The following is a 12,132-nucleotide window of genomic DNA, read 5'->3' as shown; positions in this document are numbered from 1 at the left end:
AGACTCAAAACTGTTTTCAATAATTAACCAAATAAGGTTTAGGTCTCAATTGCATAACCAATGTGCCATTTTAGCCTGAATAGAAGAGAGATAATCCACAGATATCCAATAGTCAAATAAATAAATACTCCCTCCATCCCATTTAGTTAACAAAAGTTATTTTGCCCTTTTTTACCCTTTAACTCATTAAAATGTTAATAAAAATCTTTCATTTAATAAAGAATCTTAAAGGTTATTATAGGAAAAAGCAATTGTTCACATGTATAAATTTAGAAACCTTGCAAACATTTTAAAACATCCAAAAAAGAAAAAACAAGCAAACAAAATGGGCCGGAGAGAGTAATATTCACCCGTCCATTAATATTTCTCAGCTTTGTATCTGATTTGTGGTTGGCGAATGTCATCTTGGCTTTGGATTAATCTGATCTCCAAACTGCTTGACTTGGGATCATATCCTACACGTTCATAGTCATTCACTGTCCTTTGTAGAAGTGCCTGCAAATATTTGTAGACATTCAGCAAGTAATCAAACTGCAAAATATCACAGATTCACATCATCTAAATGGTGAGTTGGGCTGCATCAGTTTTATGGGAAAATATTTTCTGCATTTCTCAGTATTTGATGTTCACAGGAACTGGTCAATATTTTTCTAGTCAAATGGAAAATTAATTCATTTTATGAGGAATTCAAAGCACATGGAAAGGGAAGATTCCTATTAAAAGAAGCACATTGCCATACATCCATTAGTCCAATAAACTGCCACTAAGCGCCTCTCTCAGAACAACAAAGTCTGACCCATTCTGTTTGCCTTTGGCAATCAACCAATCACTTATCACTAGCAACTAACATATTTTGACTTTTGTCATGTATCTTCTACATAACTATAAATTGTAAAAGGTTAAAAAAAAAAGGAAAAAAGAACACATATATATAAGATCAAAACAATTTCATGGTCTCTTTCACTGGAAGAAAATTATTTCTCCAACAGACTCCAAATCTCATAAATATAATTTCATTAAACTCGTATGTATAATATGCATATTAGTCTATGACATGGTACTTTAAATATTTCCATTATTTTTGCAGTAGAGTTCCATTGATGTTAACTGAAAAGAGCCTTGAACAGCCTCCAGGAAGTTCTTTTTTTTTTTTCTTTTTTTATCATCCCCTTCTTAAAATTTCACATTAACCTATAATTTGTCTTAATCAAAATTAAGGTTGAAAAATTCAAATTACAATCACCAAATTCACTATTACTTAGAAACTAGAAAAGTTCAAAAAATAAAACTAGAATTAACTTACAGTAAAACATTATCCCGGTTCATTGCTAGCCATGGGAGTCGTAGAGGAGAAACAGGACATAGATAAAAATACTATAATGGGTCTCCAATCTTGTGATTGAAGTCAAAAAGGGAAGAGAGAATCTTTTTTAGGGCTTTCTCTAAATTAGAGTTCACTTCTATAGTGGATGTCAGTTTCATTTCACATGTGTATATAACAGACAGGGAATAAAATTTATGTTTTTGAAATGGTAGGGTCTCAAGTAACTGAATCTCACAGAGGAATAAAGTAAAGAATACGGTCTCAAGTGTGAATTAAGCTTAAACCCTATAATGTTTCTAGTAATTTTCCTATTCTAAAATCAGCGCCAGCCCTATTGGTTTCCGCATAAGATCAATATTAATTTATTAAATTGATTTTGCAATATCCAGTAGACACCAGAAGGCTTTTAGTCATTCTATATCTTATATTCTTGTAAAAACATGGGAGAAATCTCAGGAAAACCAGTACCTGCAAACTTGAGACTGCAAGCTCTGCTGCCCTGCCAAGGTTGTCAGGATATTTCTGAATGGCACAAAAAGAAAATATAAGTCAGAAAACATTAGGAACAAGAATGTCTCCAACTAAGATCTTAGTTTAAGATAAAACGATACAATACATTACTCCATCCAAGCAGAAGTGCAGTCATCAGATCTCCAGTTCCCTACAAGCATGTCATGAACATCCATCAATGAGCACTTTACATGAGGAAAATGGTATCAAAATAAGAATTAAATTCAACAAATTTAAGAACTATTAGAATATCATAGTCGATTTTACTAATCTTAATTATGATGCAAAAATCATATAACTGTTTTTACTAATCATAATTGATGATTCATTAGAACATCAACATAGGTAATGTCTTTTCCTTTTTTGTTTTCAAAAAGGAAGCATATTATTAATAGTTATTCCTGTTACAAGGAAATAGGCAAATAGCCAGAACAGCTAAATTCAACGGAAAATCAAAAGTCAAGACAAATGGCTTATGGTGCAACACAATATGCAAAGAGTATTTCACAAAAGAAACAGTATGTTAAATGTCTCTTCACAAAAACTGTTTTCCTTTTTCTGTTCCTTTTCACAACTTTTTTTCTATTTTAAGCATATATTTATATTTTAAGTTAAGTTTGCATAGAGTAATGTCATTGTCATAAATATTATGAAAATCGATATATCTCTTAGAGCCTTAAAGTATGTTGATAAACCTTGCATAGGAAGAGACATATTATCTTTATGAACAACAATGTTGTTGAAAGAATATTTCGTATTTCTTTTATTGTGTGCTATATTTTCAATCTTTACACCACTATGTATATACACAAGATTGTTCCAATATATGAAGAAATCTAAATAGGAATAAACCTAAATTAGGAAAGACAATAAACCTAAACTAGGAAAGACAATATTGACTTTAATTACAAAGATTTCAACAAATGTTTATGTATTCAAATGTATTCAATCAACCACGAATTATTGTAAAACTTAATGCCTATTTATTGTATTTCTGCATTCTCTTACTATGGCAATCATTAGCATGATTTTCTTTCTCTATTTCTAATATTTTAAGACGTCTCTGAGAGTATTAATGCATCATAAAAAATTTAATGCATATTATATGCCAATTAAAAAAAAAGTAACAAAAATAAGCATTAAATATTTAACAAAATGTATGAAAATGATAATTTTCCCAAACATACAACTAAAACTTAAAACGTAAGCATTTAAATTTCATATAATTAATTATTTATGACATAAAAGTTATTAATAGCTATGTGCACAGCACTGTGATTTGCTAGTGAGGGAAGAAAAGAGAAACATAACCAATTATGACGACAAGTTATATTTTTGTTTTCTGACCACATCAAACAGCACAATGAATTCCGTTTATTAACAGTTAAAGGGAGAATCTGCATACCGTAAAATATGCCGGAATTTTGGGTATCACAATCTTGAATTGCTCAGGAGATTGGCCCTATCATAAAATGGATATAAACAATATGATCGTATACAGAAAACTTATCAGATTTTTGAACTGCTACACTATTCAGAAGAATGAACAGTAATAGTAAATCTCCAAAATATACATGCATGGTATAAAATAAATATTGGCATGTTTTTAGTAAATAAGAATGCTACAATTAATTAATTAGAGATGCTATAATTAATGGTGGTGTAAATAAGGAAATGAAATAATACAAATAGTCTAGAAATTATTCTTTTATAAAAACCATTAAATCTCATTGAGATCAACAGTGGAAAAAATGTGTAAAGAACTGTGGTTAGATCCTATTCCACAAAATAAATAATAGATTAAAAAGTAGAAAAGGCCAAAAAAGGCCATTAGCTGATCAACATATCAGCAACAGTTGAGCAGTCAATTTTTGGCGTGAATATAGTCAATGGCCATTAAACAAACATGATATGCTATTCAATTAACAACAAAAGTTCTGCATACTCCTAAGCAGGCATCTCCTTTCAATTCTCTTATTAGAATGTTGAACAAATTTCAGGAACAAATTAAACTTTATCTTGCATAAAATGACTTGGCCAAAACAGCATGAGTTGGCATCTGATATAGTGATGGTGCCATCAGCTTAGGCTCTGAAGCAACAAAACTGACAACATAGAGGAAATACCATTAGCCCACCTTTTCCTTTTGATGACTGCCAATGAGAAGAAGATTGTCATCCATACTGATGCTTGTGATTACAACCTGAGACTCATACGAAATAGTAAATTTTACCATGAGATCAGAAATGAGTTCATAAGCTACTCATATAGAAGTAATATGAGTAGCTACGAAGTATGCCTATTTTGTTAAGCGAAAAAAGAAAAAAAAAAATTCTTGTTGCCCACAATGGAAAGAACAGAAAAGCATACTGAGATGCCATATTGTCATAAAACAAATGATCTGTTATGAGGAAAATATTCGGTAATTAAGCATCGAGCATATCATGTCAAAAATAGGTAAAATATCAAAAAAGAAAAGTTATGAATGCAATATTCGTGAACTAATCAGTAATATCACAATAGAAATCACAGGTAAGATAGAAACAACAAAGTAAGTGCTATGTTTGAAAAGAAGGCTGAAGATAAAAATATATCACTAATACCTTTGAAGGCCCAGCAGCATGAAGAATATTACAAGCTTCGCGGCCATCTCTTTCAGTCACAATCCTACAACAAGAATCTTGTTAAAAGGTAAAGAGCGAATGCAATAAAAGAACAAAGGTAAAGAGTGAACTACAGCGAACTCAATTTTTTGTACTCACTGTGAGACCTGGATTTGAAATTGTCATGGATAAAAGTTTCATGGCAATATAAAACAAAGCTCGGGTAGAATGAAGAAAATGCAATTTTTATCATCCAAACACCCAGTTTTTATAACACAGGTAGATGGAGATAAGAGATCAGTTTTTATAACACATCTTGATTAAGCCTTGCATATAGTATCAGTAACTGAGAGATTGATCTTTAGAATCTTTAATATGTAGTAATTTCCTCTGGATTTATCAAATTTAATGTCTCAAATTATGTGCACTACAAACAGCAGCATCATTTTTCATTCTTTTATTCAAGATTGCAGGAAAAATGGTTGTCGCATTACGTTCTGACTTCCGAGGTGATTTGAATGGGAAATAATTGATGCAAGCCCCTCAAGTTACTGAAGTTAACTACATTAATAACTTCTGATTCAGTTTTAATAAATTGTCAAAATTTCATTGGTTCAGCAGCCTAGCAGTCTAATAACAGTTTTATAGTCTAGGAAATAAGGATCAAAACCTCCTGCATCCCCCCCCCCCCCCCCCCTCTTTTTTCTATTCCTTGAGAAGGGAGGAAAATGTAAGGATTAACCAGCTAAAATGACTTGAGCATTGATTTGTGACTTAAATTTCCTAATTTTAATATTTATTGGCATGGTTTACAATCGCAGTCGCAGCTGGTATCAAAATCACGTTATAATTGCGTTAGGATGCAGCAGCCAATGTGCAACAGTCACGACCAGCACTATAGCAATTTTTTAGAAAACTTCACAATGGTACAAGTGAAATACAAAGTAATTATCTATTAAAATCTTGTAATTGACTTTAAGTTTTAACTTGAAATCTTGTTTTTGTTCTAATTTTTTTTTTTTTTACAATTTTCATAATCAAAATCTTATATTATTAAGCTCAAAAAAAAAAAAAATAAAAGTTATTTAATTTAGAATTTCAGATTCTGTAAAAAGCCAAAAAACTTTAACTTGCATGCTGCTATGAAAAAAAAAGAGAGAGAGAGGGAAGGAGAGAGAAGAAGAAAGAAAAACACAAACCAAAGAATAAAAGTACACCATTTGAATATACTAACATGAGGCAAAGGCGTTCAAGACTATAAAACCCAAAAGTCTCCTATTTACCCATTCATATCATTACTCAAAATGGCAAAAGCTAAGTAAACTCCATTGTTCCAGACCAAGACCAACCGCCACAGCCAGCTTCTCTTCTCCAAATTTTTCTTTTCTTCTCTTTTCCATATCTCAATTCAAGTGTTCCTTGTGGATTTCCAAACCCAAATCTGAATTTTCTGTATGATTCCATCAAATTTTTTTGTGAAGTAAAGATCAAACTACACTCTCTATCAGCTGGGTAGTTCAAGAGTCTGAAAGTTTGAAGTTTTGGGAGGAAAAAGCAATAATTTGGGAAGATATAGAATGAAAAGAGTTGAATTTCCATTACGTTGGGTTAGCCTTGAATCGTCAGTACCGGTATAAATGTAGCGGCAACAGACAATTCAATATTGTTGTCAAATTCTGGGTATTGACAAGGAAAATATCATATGTTACCCTTCAAAACCATTATGAACCGGCTGATACATTACGATATTCAAAACCTTTTTATTGGTTATTAACCCATTTAATTTTATGGTCATTGTTCTCAGTTTCACAAATTGGTTCAATGCATTATCATAAAATGAAAGGAAAAGAAAAACATTCAGGTTTTGCGCCCCGATTGTGGTAGCTAATTGTTAGTGAAGCTACAGGTAAAAGAAAAGGATAAATAGAAATAAGAAAAAATAAAGATAATATACAACATAAGCTTTAGCACTTCATTTGCATCATATCAGCAAATACCTGGACCCAGTCAACTGTTCTGCTTCAAACTGGTTAGGGGTTAACATTGAAGCCACTGGAACAACCTGAAAAATATGGAGTGTCAACAGAATGTCTTACCATGAAATAAAGTCTAATTTAAATGGTTATTTTTTCAATCAAGAAGTAATTAAATAAATCAAACTGTTATGTAGATCAAAACAATCACAATTATATGATCAAGGTGTTTCATCCAAACAATCAATCCAATCCAAATACCAAATATGCAGCTTTCATATTTTCAGTGCCGAAGTTAAGCCTCATTAAGAGTCAGATTACATTTCCCAAAGAGCTAAAAGATTGAATTAAAATCTACATAAGATAAACATAGATATCCAAAATCTAACAATTGGATGACTCACCTTCTCACGATATACTGCTACAAGCTCTGGTGGAACATAGAGCTTTCCTTCATCACCCATTACTGGATCACAAACTAGACAAGAGAAGCCAAATGTGCATAAATAGACATCTTTTGACTTTGCTTTGGATAGACAAGAGAAAGAGGCACATCTGTATGTAGCAATCTTTGTTCAAAGACACTTCACAGGTATATTATATATAAATAACAATGTTATCTCATGCTTATGGCACTAATAGCACTACAGATATTAGCTTTGACTCCTCAAAGGAGACTGGAGAACTGATCTCCTGGAAACTTAATAATAGAAGAATGCTCATCAGGCACAACTCTAACAGTTGAAATCTAAAGTGTGACTTTAATAAAGATCCATCAGTTTAAATAAAGCATTCTTCCATATGTATGTAGAAACAAAGTTGCTTTCAACTGGTTCACTGAATTTTACCATAAACATCAAGAAATTTGAAAAATAAATAAAAAAATTAAGAGCACCCACCTTGCTTGTTTCATAATATTATACAAAAAACTAAATAATCAATTTTATCCAGCCCATCATCTTTTGATCCTTTAACTATTCTTCAAGTCCTCAAGACACCGTCAAATGTCAAGTCTTAACAAAAAAGTAGCAATAGTAACGACATGAATTTCTCATAAATGGCAACACCGTAACTAGTTATGTTTATTTTATCAGTTTCAATTTTCACTTCCATTTATGTGCACTCATAATCTGGCATCACATGAGGGAGAAAAGAAAATCATTGACAATAAAAGGGGCTAGCTGTCCATCAATTGATGCAATAAAAGAAATAAGAAAAAAATTAGTACAGTCATAAGTGCATTCAGACATGGAAATGAAAAAGAACTAATCCAAACTCATTTTTCCCCTAGGAGCAAGATAGAAGCAAAAACTTGGGTTAATTTCACTCGAAGGACCTCAACTATATGGTAATCACTTAATGGGTACCAACTTCAATTTGTAATTTAAACATACATAATCTTATATTTTTATAACAGTAAATGCATTTTGACGCAATTCAATTTTCCGTTGGCCAGAATGCCACGTTGGTATCTATTAAGTGATCACCCATATAATTCAGGCCATTCCGGTGAAATTAATCTCAAAAACTTCAATAGTTGACTTACCATATGTCAATTTCGGATTTATGGTGCGAAGCTTATGGACAACTTCCAATATAGTGTGCAAAAATGAAACTGAACCAATATAACCTGGAAAATACAATGATAAGAACTAAGTCATATTGAATGGAACAAGAAATTTTCCAAAAGCACAGTACAGGAAAACATCAACTGCCAAGGAAAGCCATATTGCTGGAAAGCAAATGCAAAATATTCATCAAAATTTCTGAGACAACCCACCCCAAATCCTCACTGAGATCAACTTGAAGTAATTGCTAATTCACCAAAAGTGAATAACTAAAAAATTGAGAAAATCTTTCTTTTAGTGGACTTGATAATAATAGTTATATGTCAAAGGAATCTCATTCTACTTTTATAAATAACAACTTTTTCTAGATAAGCCAAGTCTTCTCTTTCCCCTTTTCTTCTCTATTTCACTCGCTATGCTGCTTCTGCTGCTACTGCTACAGAACTACGAGCATTATTCACAGGCACCAAACAGCCTCTAAGTTTTTTTTATCCTCACTGTAGCAAGCTCTAATTCAATTTCCTAACCTTAAACTATCATTCTTTCTTAGATCAAAACTCAAAAATTTACTTTAGATTTGCCAATGATAAAAACATTTATAGGCTACCTCCCTACTATATCATGTAGGCAAACAGAAAAGATGCTTGAGAGAAAAGACATAAGAGAAGCAAGTCAAATGGAAGACAAACTACGGAAAGAGGTCTATTGAGTTTGAGCTTTGGAAGGCTGATGGAGAGAGAGGAAAGAGGAAAAAAAAATACAGCATTAGAGCATGGTGGAACAGAAAGCAGACTTTCAATAATATCATTTAAAGAAAATTAAAAAAAAAAAAAAAAAAAAGAACTCCAATTCTTTTCATTTGTAATGTAATATATTCTTTTTTTATATTTCTAAATTTTGTTTCAACCGCCCATTGGGAGAGACATGAAACATGGCACAGCACTAAAGAGAGTTCCTAATAGATTAAGAAAGAATACAGCACTGGATGTAATTACCTGTTAACAAATGAGTATAGTAAAGTAATTCATTTGCTTCAAGGCCTTCTATTAGATCCCATAGCTGTTGACCATTTAAAACTTGGCCTTTAAAGGATGGATATCCTGCCCAATTTACAGTGTTATCAATCATAAACTGACCAATCTTTTTGACAGGAAATCATGCCTGAACATATACAGATTGATAGATGACATCGCACCGCATATCAGGCCTCAGAGTTCTGAGACTGTTTGAGTGAAGTAGAATAAGCTGCTTGCCTGTATGATTTGAGAATTGTACAGAATTGATCGGATCAACATCATAGCCCAGAAGTTGAAGGGGAAAGACAGCTGATTTATTGCCAACATATCCCTGAAAGAGAAAATAGATAGTATTGAAAACCTAGAATTCATATCAATGGAGCTAATTGAGACAACTTTCATACTTTGCAAACAGAATTCTCTGACTTTCAATGGACAAGCAATGACATGCAAAATATGAGACGAATCTGCTCCAATGAAAAAATTAAAAATCTTGTTTAAAAATTAATTTAATCACGCTATATAATGTTAGTGAAGGAAATGCTTTTTTTTAATTTTTTAATGGATAGTTGCTAAGGAGCTCATTGTTTCGCATTCTAGGATTGCATTTTTTTTCTCATAAAGAAAGAATTTTCAACAAAATTGAATTAGATGAACCAATCATGCATTTCAAAAATACAAGGTTTTATATTGTGAAATCAATATTTAAATTGGGATTAGGTTAGTTATGGACATTCTAAAATGAAGCTTGAAGTCTAATTTCAGTTACTTTTCACAGCATCTCCAGCCAACAAAAAGGATTTAAGCAACTTGACCCAAATTTCATTGTTTCAAAAAAATTTTAAAAAAAAATATCACTTATGCTCTTTTGCTTATTTATTTTTGTCTTTGATAAAAGAAGAATTCAATGGAGAGTATGTGAATAACTAGCTACAAACAAGAGGATATTGTATCCTCCACATATTTTCCATCTTAAGAATTTAAACAAAAATTTTCTTGGTATTGATTCGGCTAACAATCATTTGACCATAATTCTAATCCAAAAAGAAAAACCAAAATTTGAAGTTGGAAAATGTTTTGAAACCAAAACCGACCTAACCATTTCAGAACCAAGATCTGGGATATGGATTGGCGTAACTTGGTCAGTTTGATCACATTTGAAAAGCTATTTACCATGATATAGCATCTGTTATTTGCACGCGCCTGCTTAGATAAACAGCAGCATAGCCCAGACAAATGGTTCAGATGGCAGCTGTTAATATATAACCCTCAAAGGTAATATTACCTGGTCCACGAGATTGGCTCCACTTCATGACATATCTAGATCAACATGGACTTTTGAACTGATATAGGATGCTAGCAGGACTGATTATTCAAGCAAGATTCATGTAATTATAAATAAGCAAAAGAATACTACCCAAAACCTTTATGGGAGGGAGAACACACATAGAAATGCTCAAAACCCTCACACCGAGATTGCCTTTTTCCACTCTCTAATGGTATTCACTTTCACAGAGTGCATATCCGGATCAGAACGCACATTTTCCTTTTTGTTTTGGAACACACATCAAATATCCAAAGGGATGATTTGAAACCACTCACAATGTCAAGCCATGTAGGAGGGGCAGAGATATTTTCTTTTCTTAATATACATTCTATTCAGTTTATAATATTGTAATCATTTGGTCGGCATTTCTCAAAAAACCCACCATTTTGTTCACGTAGGAGCAAGCACGCAAAATGGTGCGTCCATCCGTGCAGCGAATGCAGCCACAACGGCAAACCAGACAAAAATTATATCACAGCAGAAAGGAAAATAAGCAAAATTATGGATATCACATCCATATCTAGTCATTGATTGTGATATAGTTCTTTATGTCTTCTTCCAAAGGATTTACCCAATTTTGTAGTTTTTATCATCATCCAATACTGGGAAAATATGAAACAAGTGCATCAAATGGAAGCGGTAGCAAATTAGAAAATTAACAATTACAATTAAGACAATTGTGAATTATAATACTAACTTCAAGCCCTTTTATCTTTTCCTTTTGTTTCATTCTCAATGTCCCTATCTCATTTTTCTGTGAAACTGCAACTAACATTAAAACTTCCCATCATAACTCATTAAAAGAAAGGCTCATTACTCGCTTTCATTAACCGCTCACAATAAATGACACCAAATTACATCCACAGCTACCTCATAATTGTTCACAATTTATTAAAATAAATCACAGAAAACATGTAAGATACACCAACAAGCAATACATTTGATTTCATCTGATTCTAAAGAAACTTCCAAATAAAACTAACTAAACTAAAATTCAACGTTAATATTTCACATAAAAAAGGTCAACTTTCAGTTCATTTTTCTCTAAAGGTCAACTTTCAGTTCATTTTTCTCTACAACCAAAGAAAAACGGAAAACCAAAGCTAGAATTTGATAAAGATCAAATACCTGAACTGTATGCGATTGAATACTGAGAACCCGACCAGTCTCCGAAGGAAGAGCAAGCGACAAGATCGGAGGCGCCATTTCTGATTTTCTCGAGCTTATCGACCTTCAAATTCCAAGAATAATCAAACAAAAAACTTCAAATCTATAAAAAAAAAAAATCAAAAGAGCAAAAAAGAACTGCTCCATAAATAGTTTTACCTGGAAATGTGAGTTTCGAAGGCAACACGGAACACAGGACGGCCAATAAACAAAGACCTTCACATACAACAAACAAGAACCAAAAGAGGAAAAACCAAAGATGAGTCCATTAATCGAGTGGCAGCTATTTATACATGAAATTTACAGCGTCATTGACCTTACATGAAATTACGATTATAGAACTGAAGATCGTTGGGATTAAGCGACTAGAGGCTGTAATATTTGAGAAAAGGGGAGGAGAATATCGAGAATTTGATGCATAAGTGGAGCCACGCAATCTTTGTGGTTTGGGAAATCAAAATGAATATTTGCGATGTGAAAGTGAAATTGATTTTTGCTTTCCTTTTAATCCCTCATCGAATGAGAACAAAAAAGGCAATAAACAGTGAACACTGAAGCTGAAGTGAAATTTTTGAGCTGCTAGGCAAAATCACCAGTTTTTATCAGCCGTCAGTGTTTTAGCATTTGTAGTCGTTTTTGGAGAT

The 12,132-nt window shown here is 32.4% G+C and overlaps 1 protein-coding gene across 1 annotated transcript; it reads right to left on the bottom strand.

The window, feature by feature from the left end:
• Positions 1-192: 192 nt before the first annotated feature.
• Positions 193-12,068, bottom strand: SOS4 (pfkB-like carbohydrate kinase family protein). The gene is made up of 14 exons (XM_012237756.4): positions 11,810-12,068; positions 11,648-11,704; positions 11,450-11,552; positions 9,232-9,325; positions 8,974-9,078; positions 7,957-8,040; positions 6,815-6,888; positions 6,435-6,499; positions 4,438-4,501; positions 3,972-4,037; positions 3,240-3,296; positions 1,941-1,985; positions 1,793-1,846; positions 193-495 (listed from the first exon to the last, which is right to left on the bottom strand). Coding segments are annotated over exons 1-14 (1,008 nt in total). The 5' UTR covers positions 11,812-12,068; the 3' UTR covers positions 193-357.
• Between the last annotated feature and the right edge of the window lie 64 nt (positions 12,069-12,132).

Source organism: Jatropha curcas, chromosome 6 (genome assembly GCF_041381405.1).
Source record: "Jatropha curcas cultivar XTBG-Jc1 chromosome 6, XTBG_Jcur_1.0, whole genome shotgun sequence".
Lineage (NCBI taxonomy): Eukaryota > Viridiplantae > Streptophyta > Magnoliopsida > Malpighiales > Euphorbiaceae > Jatropha > Jatropha curcas.
This window is presented reverse-complemented; position numbering and strand designations above follow the sequence as displayed.